The sequence below is a fragment of the Conger conger genome, chromosome 1, assembly GCF_963514075.1.
Source record: "Conger conger chromosome 1, fConCon1.1, whole genome shotgun sequence".
NCBI lineage: Eukaryota > Metazoa > Chordata > Actinopteri > Anguilliformes > Congridae > Conger > Conger conger.
The window spans coordinates 54877793-54897539 of record NC_083760.1 but is presented as its reverse complement, the minus strand read 5'-3'; the positions used below and the strand labels follow the sequence as shown (position 1 = coordinate 54897539).

At 43.1% G+C, this 19747-nt stretch overlaps 2 protein-coding genes across 4 annotated transcripts in view; one reads left to right on the top strand and one right to left on the bottom strand.

Moving 5' to 3' along the window:
- The window catches only part of invs (inversin), a 50389-nt gene extending 46863 nt beyond the window's left edge, over window positions 1–3526 (bottom strand). Inside the window, exons 1-3 of one of the 3 annotated variants that reach the window (XM_061227524.1) lie at window positions 3417–3526; window positions 2976–3091; window positions 1276–1380 (exon numbers count right to left, since the gene is read on the bottom strand). In XM_061227524.1, the coding sequence (XP_061083508.1) occupies window positions 1276–1278 (3 nt within the window). In that variant the 5' untranslated portion in view covers window positions 1279–1380; window positions 2976–3091; window positions 3417–3526. The other 2 variants (XM_061227436.1, XM_061227605.1) reach the window with 2 other exon arrangements.
- The window catches only part of erp44 (endoplasmic reticulum protein 44), a 31760-nt gene continuing 15086 nt past the window's right edge, over window positions 3074–19747 (top strand). Inside the window, exons 1-4 of the mRNA XM_061227741.1 lie at window positions 3074–3231; window positions 16113–16185; window positions 16647–16686; window positions 16968–17083. Of these exons, the coding sequence (XP_061083725.1) occupies window positions 3175–3231; window positions 16113–16185; window positions 16647–16686; window positions 16968–17083 (286 nt within the window). The 5' untranslated portion in view covers window positions 3074–3174. The remainder of the gene's footprint in view (window positions 3232–16112; window positions 16186–16646; window positions 16687–16967; window positions 17084–19747) is intronic.

The following is a 19747-nucleotide window of genomic DNA, read 5'->3' as shown; positions in this document are numbered from 1 at the left end:
ATGCCCATACACAGACAGATGTGCACCACATACCAGTTAGGTTCACTGGAACTCAAAGGTGGACCGTGTGCATTGCAGCACCGACTGGCCCCATTAGCCGTCATAGTGTGAGGTCTGCTCAGTCACATCAGCCATAGCTGTGAATAACAGGACAGCAGGAGCCGGAAGCTTCCAACCTGTCAACACAACCGGGGCGAGAGTGCCGACAGAAGGCACCAGGTGGATTATCTCCAAATCACTCGCGGATGACTAGCACACACACACTGCACGGGCCAGCCGTCTCACTGCAGTTGCATCAATCAGCCTGTCAAGACTGTGCATGTAAAGCTCTCTCATGAAATTAAACAGAAATGTTTTTAATTCAATTGAAACAGTGACCTGAACTAAACCGCACCTGACATTCAAACGATACTGAATCACGCAAACACTCCTGACCAGACACGATCCCAGCTCGAATGCTTCACTTGGCAAAAATGTTTTCAGGGGTAAACTAATACTCATCAGGTGTACAATTAAAGTGAGGGGGGGGGGGGGGGGGGGGTACCTGGGATTGAAGCATAAAGAAGTATTGCATTTTAGGTATAAGGGTACAACTGCAAAATAAGGTTGAAAATATCTGTAAAAACCTGATTTATCATGCACATAATGCGGAAATTATAATGCAGTAGTAACTTCCAATGTGGGAAATGGCAATAGGATTCATGTCCCCAGTCATGTGTGTTGCAACAATGAACTCTAAATAGCGCTTATTGATAAAACTGTTACATTTGCTTGGTTTTCTTTTCAGGAAAGATATTCATAACTGGTTGACAAAAGGCTGTAGCCTACTACAAGATTCAGTGATCTTAAGCATGTCTTATATGATATAATTTCCTTATATTTGCCCACAGAATATAGGGGGAAAGACAAAAGCCATTTCCCCTCTTTTCTAAGCTTCAGAATGCCTTGCTTTTCTCCCAAAGACAGCTTCATGTTGGTTTATCTTTTATCTTTTTTAAACCAAGATTAGACATTCAGAACTATTACTGAACCAATCAATCCAACAGGACACATCTGGGCAACAAGAAACACCTGTCAGTCACATGTTCCAAAACTTTTTCTCACCTAAACATTGGGTGGTCTGATACAAAATGTGAAAAGGTTCTAAGCTGTTGAACAAATCCAGATAAAAATACCAGGAAATAAAAGCTGAAATTCAGATCAGTTTTTTTCTGATTTTGAAACTTCACAATAACAAAACCCCAAAATGGCCACAGCTGTGGCCATGGCCCTTACCATGATGAGGACACTGTTGGCTTTGGTGGGTCTGTTCCAGCTCAATCCATCTTCACTGGCCCTTGCAGGGCCTCTAGGTGCTGGGTAATGCTCAGACCCTCACACCTACCGGGTAGAGAAACAGTGACACTTTGACACTAAATACTTGGGCAATTCCATGCCAACTCCAGGAGGTTGCACCACAGCACCTCTTGGATTTTTCTCTTTTTCTGTGTTGGTAGACAATTATTAGACACTTGAGCTTTGCAATTGTGTATATTAATTTGTTCTGCCAGGAAGAATGGAGAAAAATTCCAAAAGCAAGAACTGAAAGACTCGTAGCTGGCTACTGGAAGCATTTACAAGCTGTTATAGTTGCCTGAGGTGGCGTTACAAAGTACAGGGCCTTTTTCCTTCTTTTTTTTTATCTTGAAACTGTACAATTTTAAATTAAAAAGTAATCTTGCATGTTTAACGTTGTACCATTTACAGGTCAGGTTTGCTTCTGTTCACTTCGATATTAATTGTCAAATGTTTTTTGATCGGGGTGCCAAAATTATTGCACACTACTATAGATGTAGCTGGGTGTGTATTTTTAAACAAATGTTTTTTGTATGTTGTTGCCCATATTCTGAGGACCATTACCAGCTGTCTTACACTCTGTTAACTTGTTGTCCTCATGTGGACAATGTCAGGGGTCACTTAGCATTGAACCTTTTTATTTACTCCAATACAGGCTTAGCAGTTGAACAATTAATAAATAAATCTACGGACAGCTAAGATACTGCAGTAATTGAACCCCTTTGGCAGTTATTCATTATGAGCGCATGTACCCCACGATGAGAGGAAAGAGAAAGGCTTAAATTAAAAGGTCAATAGTACAATGTTCTAAGCTAGCCAACTTCCTAACTTACATAGTATGTTATCAGATTTGCCAGAACTCCAGGTTGACGAACTTGCAAAGAATCCCAGATGGTTGTGCAAGTAACGTTAACGGTTAATTCGTTCGTTAGTCTTTTTCAGTATTGAAAGTGTGGCTGATATATTTCAGCATTATTTACCCATTTCTGAATGTGTTTAGCAGTCTGCTCATTCTTGTCGGTAGACGCTTTTAATGCGAATCTCGCTGAGTTTATAGCCAGTTTGGACTGGTGACCGTTACTTTTTTGCTAGCCAACATAATATCGGATGGATGCTATCGATAGTTTTAATAATCGCGCCACAAACACCTTGACAAACTGGGACAAGAAAGCTAGACTATCGTAACAGTAAGTTATATCCAACGTTAGCAGCGTAGACGTATGCCTAGCTAGTTAACTAGCAAACAACATTGCGAGCTAGCTAGCAATAGCTGGCTATATATTGTTAGCTAGCTAAATGAGCTGATAGAACTCACCGTCTATTCGAATGGAAAGGAAAAGTTGAAATATCCATCACACAAGTTACCTAGCCAGCTAAAGTTTGGCAAATGCAACGACCACATTAGCCAGCTAACAAACTGCAATACTTCTTAATCATAAAGTTTTCGTTTATCTTCCGGATTTTCCTTCAATCCAGGAAAACATACAGGCAGAACTCTGGGATCTATAGTTCGTCCCAAATCGTTTCTAGGGATCATGAGCACGTCTGGGTCCCGAAATATCAAAATAACTACAAGTCCCACTTCAATTCTTAGCAAATGGCAGTGTCTGGAATACTACATATCTGGAACTTGTAGTTACCTAAGGTAAAAATTGCGTTGGAATGCCCTATTAAAAACTACACTTCCCTGTATGTCAATCAAGTACCCGGAACAGTGGGGTTGCCGTGGTTCCGATCGGAGATTCCTGTTCGTTTCCTGCAGCAGAGAGTGGAGGTGGTACTGTGCGTGAGACCAGGAATATTAAACAACATCGTAACCTCAACCAACTTTACTATACAATGAAATTTACTGCATTTCTACCCTCTTCTGAAATCCACTGCTTCACGATATTATTGGTAAGATGCTTGTTGCTAGCATTTTGAATTGGCGGTCCCTTCAATCCACCTTTGAAGTGCATCGACTTTCTCCGTGTAGTCTATGTGTGCCTGACTGAGCAAGGCTCAACGATTTGCTAGTCTCTGATATCATCATTGTTAAATGAATAACGATAACTGGTTTTATTTTGTATAATATGACCTACCTGACGAATGTGCTTCTGTAACGTTTATTTACAGATCGACAGCTAACGTTAGCTGGTTACTTAATCTTGGATGGTGATGCCTTGTCAAGTTGTCTAGCTAAGTTAGCTAGCTAATGCGGTAGCACAAATAGCAGAGAAGTACAGCGCGATAGTTGCTAGCCACCTCTTTCGTCCTGTTAGCTAACGTTAGCTAGTCTAGGATATCACTGATTATAGAGTAACGTTGCTAGCTTCATAATGTGAAAAGCTAACATAGCTAGCTAGCTGGGTCATAGGAATCCACCGAAATTATTGGGCAGTTTGCCACTGTATAATTATGTAGTTAAAAGCTACGTAGCTAGCTAATTAACTATCTAATGATATCTATCTGACAATCAAAAACGTGCAGCTACCTAGCGAGCTAGCTCTACGGTATCTGTAAATCTGTAGCTAGCTAGCCAGCCAATGAACGTTTGCTAACGTTAGCTAGCTTTACTAACAACCTTTGCTAGCTTACTAGTTAGGTCAACCAAATGCGTTTGATGACGATGTACCTGCTTCTGCACGGACTTGTGTCGTGTGACTCACTTAGTTAACGAAATCCTTTATATAACTTTAGTTTACAAGTGGTTATTTTAGGATATGGCCTGTCCCTGAGTCTCCCTAAATTGAAGAAGCCGGTTGGCGAATTCCTCTGTTGTGGCTTCTTTCTATTGGTTGTCAACCCGGAACTTATTAGTGCTCTGCGGCATGAAGCTTTGGCCTATGCGTTCTGCTATTTACATCATGCGAAGTTATCAAACCAAGAATTTTCAAGCACAAGCAACGCTGCTTACGTTTAACTTCCACACGAATCTCGTAGCCGGCGCCACATGCTGCGTGTGCCTGTCAAGCTGAGAAATGCACCGATGTATTCATTTGTTTTCCTTTCCAACTCACTTCCTAGACAGGCACACGGCTATGACGTTAGCTAGTTCATGGTTTTTTGTTTCGTCCATCAATTTGCAATCATCAATTACAATATTTGCTTTTAGTATTCATAATTTCAAGGTATTATGTTGGACTACCTATGCTTTTTGTACCTGATGTGGAAGGTGACCTCGAGCCACTGCCCGTGTTTGTGACTAGTCAGTTTCTGGGTAACACAACAAGTTGCCAGTTGCCGTGTGTGTGTGTGTGTGTGTGTGTGTGTGTGTGTGTGAGAGAGATCTCGAGACATCTGTTGTATGTCCAGTATAAGTGGCAGGGATGTTGTTCTGCTGATGGCTAATATGAAGTGCATAAATATCCTTTTATACCCTCTGATTGAGTTAACTTTCATTTCACTGATGGTTTGTGCATAGCTGGTTTCTTGTTGGCTCTGTTATCTCATTTGCATTTTAGTTTTTATTTGTCTCACGAAGTCTGTTTCTGTTTGTTATGCATTTCCAACTGGTTAGTAGATATTCGTGAAGAATTTCAGCCCTTTGTGTAAAGTATCATCAGGTAAAACCGGCCAAGTGGGTTGTTGCGACCACTTTGAGGTTCTAACAAGAGGCATTGGCAAGTCATACTTATGTTGCATACCACAACCTGTTTCACTCGTTTCAGATTTTATTCTTCCTTTTTCTGTATTCCCAGTTTGCTATATCAGAACTGTAGGCCAATCTTGTAGTAGCAGTTTGGCTGAGGTCAAACACTAGAAATTCATGCAAGAGGCCACCACTCATTTTCATTCCGCAGTTCACCATCTGAGCCAACCCAGAGCACCAGAAGGCAGGGTTTGCAATTTTTGAGAGTAATGTGTTCCAATACACCAGACAAGCTCAATAAACCATAGAAAACTACCCAATGCAATGACATATTTGACCCAGGTCTGGTCTGATCAGCCAGGACGGTTGCTTTTGAGTGATAAACTAGAGAATAGCTAATGATAGCCTTTTCTTCTATGGCTGATTATGCAATTGTGTAGGTTCCCTTCTTTGACCATGGCAGTGATGAGACGCAATTATTGCACACGTGAGGGGTAACACAGCAACCCAGATTTTTTTTTACTTACTTACTGTTTACTTACACATGTGCTGTCTAATGCTTTGGCTTTGGCTTTTCAGCTACCTGCTTCGTTTTCCAGCGTTTGACCCAATTAATCAATGAAGTATATGATTTGGAGGATGACATAGCTGTGTCCCATGTAGGGTCAAGCCAAACAGGAAATGCAGGACATTCTCTCTAATACTTTCTGTTGGCAACCCAACTGCCACTCCAGCCATGGTTAACATTTCATTACATTACATTATTGGCATTTTGGCAGACGCTCTTATCCAGAGCAACGTACAGTTGATTAGACTAAGCAGGAGACAATCCTCCCCTGGAGCAATGCAGGGTTAAGGGCCTTGCTCAAGGGCCCAACGGCTGTGCCGTGTGGCTACACCGGGATTAGAACCACCAACCTTGCGGGTCCCAGTCATTTACCTTAACCACTACGCTACAGACTGCCCTGTACATTTCAGTGCTTAGGATTTAATTCAGGAACATGGAGTAAAGAGCCTGGGCTTTGGCTGCATACAGCACCATACAGGCCCCATATTGCCTCTTTTTGAATGCAGAAGTGAATGGGTTTGAGAGGCAAGGGAAGTGGGCTTCACTCTCTTATCCCTGAAATGATCTGTTTTGAAGGCTAGAGACAGTGGCAAAGTGGGGGGTATGTGCCATTCCTACCACTTGTCTAGCTGTAATGGCAGTGAAATATAAATGGAATGGCCTTCCAAAAAACTGTGAAGTAGCAGGCTGTTTGTCTTTTGTGATGAAGCTCTAATTAGCTTGCAAAGTTTGCTGTTGGTGGATTAGGTTTAAAGCTGGGACCAAATATAAGCAGTATCCCAGCCCTGTTTTGCAAACACTGCTTCATGGCCTAATAGATGCTAGCAGAACTGTGTGTGTGCGTGCATGTGCACAAGAGTGTGTGGCGGGGAGAGCTAGATAAAACGAGCAAAGGATCCGGTGTGCAGCTCTTAATGGAAGTGCACCTTCCAACACCCTGTTTGTGGGCAGTGAAAAATGCCCCAGTTTGTCTCCAGGCCATTTGCAGTTTGCCCTGGGCCCAATTACGGTCAGGCACTGGAGGCTGCTATATCTGCTCATTCTCAGAGAGGGGACGAGTTGAGGGATCAGTGTGTAATCGCTGGAGTGAAGTGATCTCCCCGGTGTCATCTTTAACGCTATGAAACCGGGCAGCAGTCGTTCCACATCTTCTGTAGTCAGCTCTCAGGAACTATCTTGGTTTACACCTCAGTCACTGCCAGACCATTGTATTGCAAAACACTCTGAGTAACAGTATTGTGTCATGTGAGTGATAAAGAAAGTGAGTGAGAGTGAGTGACCTGTAGTTAACCAGCACGGTTCTGCTTTGGTTATGAAGGGCAGACTCTGAATTAAAGTAGGCTATAATGGTGTTGTTTCTTTCTGGATAGTGAAGACACAAATGATTGGTTACAATTTTGAATGGGCCTGGTTGCGAGAATGCTAAAACAAGAAGTACACTACCATGTCAAAAAAAATTGTGCTTTTTAGATTTAGGTACCAATTTGGGGGCATTTTATTTGTCTGATATTGGGCGGAAGTCTGTAAGAGTCGCTGGCTTAAACCAGATCGTTGTCACTCACACACTAAGCAGTCATAGAGCAAACCGAGGGGAAAAAGCACTCCTTTTGGAAAGCTGTCTCTATGGGAGAAGTTAACCTTCCTGTTCCCTGCAGTGCCCTGGTCAATCTCAAGAGCTGTGTGCCTCCACTTCTAACATGGAAATTAAGTACCATGTAAACAAACAGAACCAGTTTGGCTGCCGAAGATCCTGCATCCTCAAAAGGTGTAAACTGTCAACATAGCACTGCATTTTCTCACATATGTGGCTTATGTATTCATTTGATCTGGTTTCCCAAATACTGAATTCCCTGTGGTTGCATTGTTGAGATGGCTTTCTCAAAAAGCTTAGAGCTCATCAATGGATCTTCTTTTTTCTTAATTTTGATTATCTTTTGGCCACCTACAACTGAGCATATGTATGACGTATCAGAGATGCACAGTCCACCACCATCTGGAATACCTCCTTGTGTGATTCCCTCTCCCATGCAGTGCATATCAGCTGTATGTAAACGGTGAAGACAAGCACTAACTTGCCATTGAACAGAGCCTATATTAATTTTTTTATACATTCATATTAATTGACCGGATATGATTAAAGTCATTTTTAAATTCAAGGGATGCATTTTTCTCCACTTCCCTGAATTGTATTTTGCGTCTATAACTTAACATTTTCCTCGGTTTATATTAACTATATTTTTAGCCTCAGCCTCTCATTACAATTATCAGGGAGCATGTGAGCAATTGTTAATGTGCAATAATGCATCTGGTGTTATTGGGCTGGTTCAGCTGACCAGCATCCTGCATATTTTCCTTCACAAAACTCTCTTTTTTTAATTGTGCTGAAATGCTTTCTCTAAACTAGGTGGTTTGGCATGAAGACTGCTTTGTGGCAGTGACATGGAGAAGCAGGATGTCACACAGTAGGACAGTGTGTGTGTGTGTGAAAGTGAAAGAGAGAGAGAGCATATGTGTGTCATTTGCTGTGCGCTTCCGCTTGGCACATTAATGCGTCAGTTCAGCGCTTGATTACAGCCTGTACTCCGCTATGCAAACCCTCTTATCACTGCACTGAAATGGGAAACGTGGAGAAGTTTTGGAAATATTCCTGGATATATTTCCTCATGGAAGAATCTAAGCAGCTGGTGAAGCTGTAGTCTCCCACAGAAAGCTTCCATCACTCCGCTATGTACTCACACAGCCAGTAAAGGACATTGGTGAATTTTCCAATGATGACAAACTGGGGAAACTAGAGCCTAGTTCTGCATGGGAAACTGGATAAACTGGAAAAACTGGAGAGAGGGGAGAGTTTTAAAAAGGAATGGGGAAGAACCTGCTGCATCCGGCTCTCAGTCATCGTGCTGTCCGAGGCCGAGGCTGGGTCTCTGCAGTCTTACTACGGCACTCACACCAGTGATGCCTATGAAGTCAGGGGCCTGACGTAACCGGTGCGTAAAACTCCACAACACCCCTTTTCCCAACCCCTTCCTACCAAAAAAAGAACAAAGGAACAGGCCAATGGAAATCCCTACAGAGCTATTACAGGGTGCACAGAAACCCGTCTGACTGCCAGAGGCTGGACTGGAGCGAGTCTCATGTTGGGGAGTTGTCACAGTGTGGTATGAGGGAGCGTCTATGTTGTGTTAGAGACTCTCTCTGTGTCATTTAAGGGGGTCTCTTGGTGTTGTATAAGGGCGGAGGCAGTCTTGGCTGCATTGCCTTCCAGCACACAGCAGCCAGACTAAGAGGATCACTATGGGAAACGCCTAGCTTACATCAGGCCTGTGGTGTGTACAGAGCAGCTCAATTCTCTTCTCTACTCTTGTCTCACCACTTAAACCAGCACTGACTGCTCACAACATGTTTTTTTATTTTTATTGGCCTAATTAAAAAAAATGTTTTGCCTCTATCCAAGATGCAAACTGACGTGCAGATAACTTTTCTATTAACCTAATGTGGATTTATACAGATTGGTATTACTGTTTTCTTAAGCTTTAAAATAATAATATATAAAAAAAAACAGTTTGCAAGGGTACAGCTGGAGTGTCCTATTTAGGGTTTGGTCCTCCGAACTTATGGTTTCAATGTTGTTGCCCAAACGGCGCCCCTGCACTATTCTTAGACTTCTGACTGTTACAACGACCCCCCCCCCCACTCAGTGGTCAGGTAAGAGAAGAGTGTTTTTCTCTTGTTTCACTCTGATTATTCCCGTCAGCTCTTTAGACGTAGCGCATGCTGTGCTTGGTGGACAGTTACTGGGTACAGTGCTGGAGCAGAATGTGGGTCCGTGTGGATGTTCGTGTGGGCGTCTCTGGCTGTGCAGATCCGAGTTATTTTCAGAGACCGTCTGCTTCTGCGGTTCACTAAATGCACTGTGGTCAGCGTGAAGAGCATTGCACTGTGGGTACAGGAGGGAGGGAGGGAGGGAGGGAGGGAGGAGGGAGGGACGGGGGAGACAGTGTGTCAGACAGAGAGACTGTCTCAAGGAAGCATTTGCCAGCCACAAGCCAGCAGTCTCTCATTCAGCACTACTCATTAAACCGATCCTGTAACTTAAATCTGACAGAGAATGAGCTGGCCGGAGGCACGAGGAAAGTTGAATAGGTTCTACTGTGGAATGTAGATACAGGGCAGCGCCTTAACAAGATGCTCCCTGACACATTCTTTCAGACTGCAGGTCATGAGGCCGACGAGCGAATCACCTCCTGGTCTGGACGAACGGCGCGCCGGCGTGTTTTCCGATGATCCCGTGGCGCGCGCCGTGCGGGAAGGTGGCTTAGGCGCAGCCGCGCCCGTGCGTTTTTCACCTTGCGGTGGGAGAGCGATGAGGCACAAACAGCTCGTTACGGTGACGGGAGTGCCGCTGGGAGACTCGGCTCATCCCTTCGGGGAGGGAGTGCTAGGGGCTAAGCCCCTCGTCTCTCGAACCAGGCGGGACCGCTTCACCGTTATTAACCTTCCTCATCCTTGGGACGCCCCCAGGGGAGGCCCAAGCTCCGCTTGAAGAAAAAAAAAAAAAAAAAAAAAAAAGGAGACCTAGAAAAAGAAGTGTACCTCGGACTGGCCCCCGGAGAATATCGCCCCTGGTAAAAACAGGCCAGAGTAAAGAAGCCTTCAGCCCAGATTCAGTTTCTGGAGCATGTCTAGAGTGTAAAGTACTGTATGAACCCAGGTTTCTGCCAAGCTGCTGCAACAGGGAGAAACATTTATTTTCCATTCACTGTGAAGAGTCAGTGCACTAATTTGGATTATTCTGTCCTGGCAGAATACCAATAGTCAGTTTTAGTTTCAGTTTTCTCCAGTTTGTTTTAGTTTTGATGTGTTTTTCTCTCATTTGCAGTATTGGTCAGCATATCTCAAGGTTTATTTATACTGCTACTGCAATTTTACAGTAGCAGTTTTCTTGCAAAGTATTTGTTCCGCACCTGCATCCAGCAGATGGTAACCAGATGCTCTGATATAAAATGAGTTCCTTCAATCTTCCACCTTTCTCAAGTAAAACCGTTCCGTTCCTTTGTGTGGCGAGATGAGGGCAGTTCTTGTTGATCCGTTCGCTCAGCGTCCTTGTTGTGTGGTTGGGGATCGCACATGGTTTATGAAATGTTTGTTTCTTCTCCTGCTATGTGCGTGATTGCAGTAATGAGCATTTCCCAAGGGAATTGTTGTACATGGAAGGAACTGCAACATTAATATGATACCAGAAGACGAAGATGTTGCAGAATGTGTGCTATTTGTAATCAGGCTCTCTCCTGTTTACACTGGATGCAGTTTCAATGATGAAATCATTGTTTAGGCACTCTATTTCAGGATTGAAATAGTGCCAGAATGAATTTGACTTTGGACAGTTTTGAAAGGAACATTTAAGGAAAGATTTGGTTCTTGAAGCGCTGCTTCTGTATTTACAATGTATTTAGGTTGCATGGCCTGCACAGCCAGTCAAATAATGAAATGCGTTTTTATTTTTTATTTTTTTGCTTACCTCAGCTGTCTGCCAGTCAGCAATGACAATAGGCAGACACAGCTGCTACTGCTGTGTCACCTCCAGGTGTTTAGATATTGCCTCTGAATGAAACCGAGGCCTTCTGTTGACATTTATGACAGGAAAATTCTCCCAGCCTCCCTCCAAGCCGACAAGCATTTCTAGCCCTACCGATAATACAGATGGTTACAACAGGTGATGACCCAGACTTGAACCACAACAAAATAATGACTCTTCTTTCTTTGGGCCAATCATCTTTCGGTGTCTGATATTTTTGTTTGTTTACTAATCATAATATTTACACAGCCTTTGGTAGCAGTGCGAGATTCAAAGAGAAAGCGGTTAATTTGAAAAACCTTTGTATCTTATTTCATCCCGCTAATCCTGATGTTAAATCCCACTTCTGTTATCAGTGTCAAAATAAAATTCTGAATGACATTTATTGTCTTATTATTATTGTGAGTTGGCAATTATGGCAGATGTAATGATTAATAACAGAACGCAAGGGAATTGGTCTAAAATGCAGATGCATTCCATGGGCTATTGTCATGACTGTTACTGGAGTTTATTTATTCATTTATTTACTCATTTATTCATTTTAGAATTTCTTTTCCGTTAAAATTGAAATAGTCAATCTTCCCTTATAAATCACAGCTATGCAGACCTGGGTCAGGCATTATGGTTCTGAATTCAGATTCTTTTCGGTTTTCAATTGATCTAGCCAACCAAGAGCACCAGAAGTAGGAGTTTCCTCTTTTTGAGATTCCTAGATTCCAACACACCAGACACACTCATTAAAAAAAAGCATAGAAAAGTATTTGAATCCAAAACAATTATGTATTCGACCCAGGCCTGAAGCTATGCAATCTTCAGCTCAAGCATATGCACAGTTCCCTTGGATTCTCCAGCACCTGCTTTCACACTACATAGCCTACCACACAACACCTGGGCTCGATGTAAACCTTTTTCCAACGAGCAATAATCTAAATGTAATTACAATGAATAAATTATTCTAAATTATTATCACATCAATTTTCAGGAGAGAATGCCCATGAAACAGAAGCAATGTAGAGCCCTGCTACATTAGCCTACTTTTCATCAGCAGACACTCTTATCCAGAGCAGCTTACGATGGAATTGAATGTAAGTGCATCCTCCAGAGCAGTACAGTACTGTGCAGAAGTCTTAGGCACCCTAGACTTTATTATATATATGCTTATTTGTGTGTGTGTGTTAGTATAAAAGAACACATTTGAGATTTCCAAATAATCATTTTCCAAAAGATACTTTTTACATAAAAACTTGATCAAGGCTGTCTGAGAAGCAAGTTCTCCAACATGCTTGGAACAATCATCCTGCTGATTGTCTTAGCCAACACTGTCCTGCAGTTCTAGAGAAGTGATGCAGTTTTAACACCGAAGGGTCACAAAAAATATTGATTTGATTCAGTTTTTAACTATTCTGCCAAATTACTAAAATGTAATGTAAAATGTATAGTACGTTTATTTACCTTTCATTGATTTATTATTATTATTATTTTAAATAAATTTGTTCCAGATTTTTCCCTTTTTCTTCCAATTTGGTAGCCAATTGTACCTCGTCTGATTCAATTGGAGGTAGTCGTATTAGATGTACCGCCCGTACCCCGTCCCTCGGCGGCCCGAATGAGAGCGACACGCCTTCTTCAAGCCGTCTCGTCTCGTGCCCGTTGCCGTGATTCCGAGGCGCCCGAGGTGCTTATTGTGCGGCGATCTAATAACCCTGCCAAGTCCCTCCCTCTGGAGCAGCGAGCCAATTATTGCTGCCCCACGTGAGCCGGCCAAACTTGGCTTTTGGCAGGACCGAGAATCGAACCCCGGTCCCGGTGTGCAACTGCAGCCTGTTGCGCCACCGCGGCTCCCCATTGAATTATTTTTGAAAGAATCTTATCTGTACAGAATGTTATACAGGTGCCGAAAACCTTTGCACAGTACTGTATGTGCAACAGTGCCAGACCTTTCTTACAATATAATCCAGACCAGTGAGTGTGGTTGACCTAGCCAAGAAGCGTTCTGAACGTCCTGAGTGCATACAGACAACTTCCATAAACCTCAAAATCCCATCAGAATCCAAAAATAACCCACATTAATTGCATATAATAACAGTGGTGGACATTGAAGGGGAGACTAGATGCACGCTGAAGAGGTTGGTCTTCAGTCTGTACTGGAAAATGACAAGTGATTCTGCTCATGCACTAGTAAATTATTGAAGTCCACACTACCCCGGCACGCCTAGTGGACTGTTATTCTTCTGCTGTGGAACCCTGGTCGTAGTTGCGCAAAAGGCGTAGCTCAGACAAATTACTAGCTGTATTTGTGTGTGCTACAGGGACTAGCCTGCCTTTGTGGTGTGAATAGGAGCTCTGACAAACTAGGTCTGAATTATTGTCCTGTTGTCCTGGCCCAGGAATTGGCAACCTTGGCGCGGGATTCACCCCTTGACCCTTTGTCCTCTGGATTTGCGTCTCCGCTTTGACTACGTGTAGAAAGCCATTTCTCTTCAGAACAGAAAACAATGAATCTTATGGGGTAGTGGATTCCAAGTAGGGCTGCTGTTAGGTGAGCAGACAAAACAAACAAAGCATACTGTGCTTTGTTGAGTTGAGGTGAACTGAGCATTCTGAAACCAATGTTTGTACATGAGAGGCGTTTATGATATCCATCTTTACTATTGTATGTTTTAGGGGCAGGACATTGGATACGACCCCTTCCTGTCACTTTACTCAATGGTGGAATTGCACACCAGTCGTATCTATGGTGCTTTCCACTTTACACCTGTATCTGCTTAGTATGAACTAGGTCACGTGTCACAATTGACCAAAAAGATCAAATTATTCTTATAAACTAGTGTCCTTTTGAAATGGAGAAGCTTTTACATTTTTGGGGGGAAATTTGTAATGTAATTACACAATAGCAGGTTTTAATGCCATTTTGGATAAAATATTCACAAGAAATTCAATCTTTGTGATAAGAGATGAACGGCACTTAAAAAAAATGTCTTACAATGAGAAAATGACCTGAAAGTGCTCGCTTTACCTTGAGAGCGTTCAAGGTTTTTGGAGGGATTAATGCAGCCGTGACTAGCCAAACTATTAACTATTAACTATTTTGTGGCACAGGTAAAGGCAATGCTATCTTGTGTTCAGGCCTATTTTGGCTGCTTTAGGAGATTTGCCCCCCCCCCCCCCCCCCCCCCCTTGTGGCTGAGTGCGTGGCCTCGATTGATCACTGGGATCAATCATTGCTCAGCCACCTGTTCTGGAGCATCGCGGCTCGGAGCTGGCCAAATGGGCGCTGGTTGGATGTGGGAAGAGCAAGTAAAAAGATAAATAAAATCGACCAGCCACTAACCTTGGGGATGTTTTCTCTGCTCATAATTATTTATTTATTATTTGCCCCGTCTTCAGGCTTGCATAGCTGCAGGCCACTGCTTGTCATTCAGGTTCAGAGCGAGAGAGTGAGAGCGTGAGTCCGAGTCAGAGTCTGAGAGAGACAGGGAAAGAGTGAGAGGCTTAAAAAGAGTGTGCAAGTCAGAGAGAAAGAAGAGATAATGAGAGTGAGATGGACAGACTGAGATGCAGGTCCCTTTGCCCGGCGCTCGTTGCTGTGTGTAACCCTGTCTGTGCCGCCCAGCTAACAAGGATCCACTGTGCACAGGTATCACACCCCAGAGATACTGACTCTGCACACACTCAACTGGTTTGTATTTTTAGGCCCTTTGCTTCTTCTGGGTCAAATGTCTTGGTTACAAACCTATGAATGACACATTTCATTCATAAATAATCCTCTTCCTTTAATATAAGAAGCTTTGCCCAGTGACATATGCCCCTTTTCCATTGCACTGAACAGTTCTGGAACCATCCGTACCTGGAGCTATCGGGAACCATGGTAGCTCCTGGAATGCATTCCATTTCTGTTTCCGTTTCCACTGAACTTTGAGAGCCGTGACGGTGAGAATGTGGGGTGACAAAACGAAAAACGGTATTCTGAGAAATTATTTCACAACTAGGAATCGTTTCGAAACAGAAGTAAAATAGTGATTCATATCCTTATATCTGAGCTTACTCAAGCAAAGGTGTGGTTTACTGTTTGGCTATTTGCATTTCAGTGATGGCTGGGAAACTCATGAGTTTGACCAGCAGTCAAAAAATATAGCCCTTGTTTATTCAGCTGTTTTTTGTTTGTCACTAACCCACTTGCTTGCAGGTGCCCATGCACATACATACACGCACATGCACACCTGATACCATAGTACAGATCAGCACGTCTTCTCAAGGATGCTGGCGTCCTTACCCCCATCCTTGTCTTTGTCCCTCTACTATGACCCTTAAGTGTGAGATCGTGGACTGGGTTAAAGACCTGGTGGAGAGCCGATCATCTTGAATGGGCTGCTTCCAGGAGCAGCAGAGGTTGCATACTGTCCTGCTAGCCAATCTTTTCTACTCATGCCATCTATTGTCATTAAAGGTCCCATATTGTGTATTTTCCGGTGTCAAGAACAGGCTGTTTTAGTGACTGTGTCATTAAGGCTCATTGGCTTCAACAAACCTCTGTTCTGGTTGGCTGGCTAGCTGCAATTAACTGAGCACTTCCTGTGCTGAACACACTTTGATTTGTTCTGGCTACAAGGTGGGCCGTGCTGAAGCAAGTCACTACTTCACGGAAATTCCAAATGGCTCGATTAATTTTCTTCATGTGCGTTGTGTGGATTCATTTATTTGGGGACTGTGAATTTTGATACTTTCACAGTGTTTTTATAACCTCTTTGACTCATTATAATCCACATAGCAAGGGAAATATTCCACAATATGGAGCCTTTAAACTTGTGTGCATTACTCAAACCATGACTCGCTAATCTATTAACAGACATTTTATGACAGGGACTGAGGACTGTGGGTTTGGCGCAGATGTGGTGCAATGCAAAAAAGCTGTCTGCTGTGCTTTCCATTCTGTTGGAGAGCTACCCGGAGACTTGCTGAAGTTAGCAGTAGTCAAAGTTATCTTAACAGTGTGGAAAAAAAGCTACCCACAGGTGGTGCTGTCTGTGTTCCTGGCTTCACTTTGTCACTCTTGCCATCTACAGGTAGCGGGGCTCTACACTCCGGTCGGAAGTGAAATAACCAGCCTCGATCCTGCGAACATCGACGACACCTTAAGTGAGTAATGAAGCTCCGCATATTGTGGGTTTGGAGGCGGTGCTTTGCATAGCAGGCGTGTCTTTCTTGAAAGATGTGAAAAGGCTACCGAGAAGCATTTTGGGACCCTTTCCTGTGTGTTAAGTTTCTACCTGCAATTAGCAATGTTCTCCTGCATGACTGAATATTTATTTATATGTGTGTTGGGGGTTAAAAAGAGAAAATCCATATTGTTGGCCGCTGGGTGGCTCATCCTGTTAAGGCCGTCTTGTGCCATATGGATGGGCCCCAGTTTGACTGGTTGTAGTGGATGCAGTAGTCCGGCTGCTCAAAGTCGCAGTGAATCAAAATGAGTTTTTTTCGCCAGTTTAATCCCGCTGGACATTACACGTTGTGAGAAAACAGGAACAAGGCATACTCTGTTGCTTGGCTGTCATTCTTTCTGCAATCTGCATCATAGATTTGTGTGTTTTTCCTTGCAGACAATGCTGGAGTTGCATTAGTGAATTTTTATGCAGACTGGTGAGTACAGAGCTGTTCAATGCCTTCACACACGGCACCCCGATGAGACACAGCTGAGGCAGTTATCCATCAAACTTTTGTAAAACCTACTTACTGTACAAGATCAGATAATCAATGCGCAAAATCAATCATGCATGCCCTGAGTGCTAATTGTAGTGTGACTGACAGCACAAAGTGCTTTAATTGAAAGTCATGTCCCAGTGCTCGCTGGAGTGTCTGCACATGCCTGTGCGTATGCCTGCTTGTGTATTCACTTGTGTGGGGTGCAATTTGTTGTCCAGGTGCCGGTTTAGTCAGATGCTGCACCCCATCTTTGAGGAGGCCTCCAATGTGGTCCGTGCAGAGTACCCCGATCTCACACAGGTGGTGTTTGCGCGTGTGGACTGTGACCAGCACTGTGAGTCTCACACACACACCGTCCTCAACCCAGCAACACACACAAACACACACACACACTGAGACTCACTGTGACCAGCACTGTGAGTCTCACACACACACCGTCCTCAACCCAGCAACACACACACACACACAGACGCACACGCACACACACAGCCACATACACTTATTGCTGTGCACACACCACTTTGCACACAAGCCCACACACACACACAGTAATGCAGTTACACACACATGTACAGTGGGCTCCAGAATAACAAACATGGAGAAAAAGGCCAAATAAACAGCATGCTTCATCAATGTTTTCTATTAAGCAATATATTTTTGTCTGAAAACCACAGGTGCCGAAATTATTGGCACCCCAACAATTATTGTAAATAAAATCAAACTGATATTGGCAATAAAACTTTACTTTTTAATTTGGTTAATCTCATTCTAAAGGAACTATATTGTGTCATTCTATAAGTTCCTATTTCACTGAAGAATAAAAATGAGGTAACAAACATGCAAAATCCCCTTGTCAACCATCAGCCTGGGAAAGGCCAAAGAACTGTCAATTCAGAAGACACAGATGGAAATTGACCATCACAAGTAGGGTAATGGGTACAATAAAATACATAAACGGTTAAACATACCACTTAGCCATGTAAGGGCAGCAATAAGAAGGCGTAAAACATATGGAATGGTTGGTAACTTGCCAGGAAGAGGATGCAAGTGCATATTATCCCCACGGACTGTAAGGAACATGGTGAGGGAGGCTGTAAGTAACCCCAGAGTTTAAGAATTGCTGAGATTGGTTGTGTCTTGGGGTCACCATGTCAAAAAAATAAAAAAATAAAAGACACCTCCATACCAGTAAACTCTTTGGAAAGGTGGCATGAAGACAGCCCTTAATGAGCACAATAAACAAAACCAAACATCCTGAGTTCGCCAAACCTCGTTGAAGTTATGACTGGAAGAGAGTGCTATGGTCAAATCGAATGCATACAAGGAGAAGCACCTCATACTTCCCTTCAAATATGGCGGTGGGTCATTGATGTTTTGGAGAGGTTTTGCTTCCAGTGGGCCGGGGCACCATTTAAGATCAGTGGCACAATGAATTCAACAAAGTACCAGGAAATCTTGGCAGAAAGTCTGGTTGCCTCTGCTAGGAAGCTGAGTCTTGGTCAGAGCTGGACAATGAATCTAAGCATACATCAAAATCCACACAGAAATGGTTAAGTAAAAACAACAACCTTGTTCTGCAGTGGCCAGCTTAGTCTCTATGCTTAAACCCATGAAAAACCTGTGGTGGTGTCCCGAGGATATTGATGATTCTGAAAACAAATGGTTAAAAATCCCTCCAGATTTGTTCTCTAACCTTATCACAAATAATAGGAAAATTGACTCATTGCTGTCGCATTTGCCAGGCGTGTTTGCACAAAGTATTAAACCTGGGGTGCCAATAGTTGGGGGAAATACATTTTGTATTTGAAAAATGTACGACTGTGGTTGAGTCCATTGAATCATTAATAAAGCATACTGCTTTACACATGTTGGAAAATAAAGCTTATGTTAATAACGATATATATATTTTAACATTCACAGCATTTTTTGTGCATATTTATAAAGGGTGCCAGTAATTCCGGACCCCACTGTACATACGAATGCTCGTTCATAACGGCCAAAGGCAGACACGCATTGCTTACGGCAACAGGCCGACCCCCGCCCCCCCGCTCGCACACACAAGCTAAACAAACGCAGGCTGCAGCCAGGCTCAGCCTTTGAGATAAAGCAAATTAAACAGAATTATTGATGACCCGCAAAGTGTTTGATGGCTAATGACAAAACTGCACTCTCCTCTGAAGTCCCAGGGAGCTTAAAGAGGCCCAGCGGGGTAGAGGGTGCGGGAGGGTGGTGGTAGGTTAGGGGCAGGGATGAACAAGAGGGGGGCGGTTTCACGGGGGCAAGACCCCCACAGCGCCTAGAAAAAGGGACATCTTTGGAGAATTTTTAACCCTCTGCTGGGGGGTGGGGGGGCGGACGGGCGCAATCTTTCATCTCTGTGATTGGTGAGCTCACTGATGTCACATCTCAACAAATATTGGTGTTAAAAAAAGCCCAGTCACCCACGTACACAAACCATATATTAATCGCGTCAGACCTGTGCTCACCACTGGGCAGATTGTGCATTCTTTGTGAGGTTTGAGTCTTAAACATTCTTTGGGTAGAGCACTGTAAAGTGTATTGACAATTTTACTAATTAAAGTATAGGCAATATACTTATTTTGCACTTTTGTAAAGCATGACTTATTTCCAACATGTCCATGTGTCCTATTTAAGAATATCTTGTATCACTCTTTCAACATAGCTTACCTGCAAACTGTGTTGGTACGTAGCATACAATTTTTAAACTAGTTGATAGATCCTGCATTAGTTAGCGAGCCCGTTGCCATTGTAGTTGACCTGGGAAATGGTATTAAGATTGGTTTTGAAATGGGTGAAATATTGAGGTTCAGAATTAGCTATTTTGAATGGAAGTGCCAACCAACGCAAACATATAGTGAGCGTGGTTTTGTGTACATTTGACAAAAAGAAAACCCTCAAACTTCCTCAAAACTTCGGCCAAATAACAGAAAGAGTCATGATTCCATGGACATTTAAAACCAGTCCATCTATAACAATT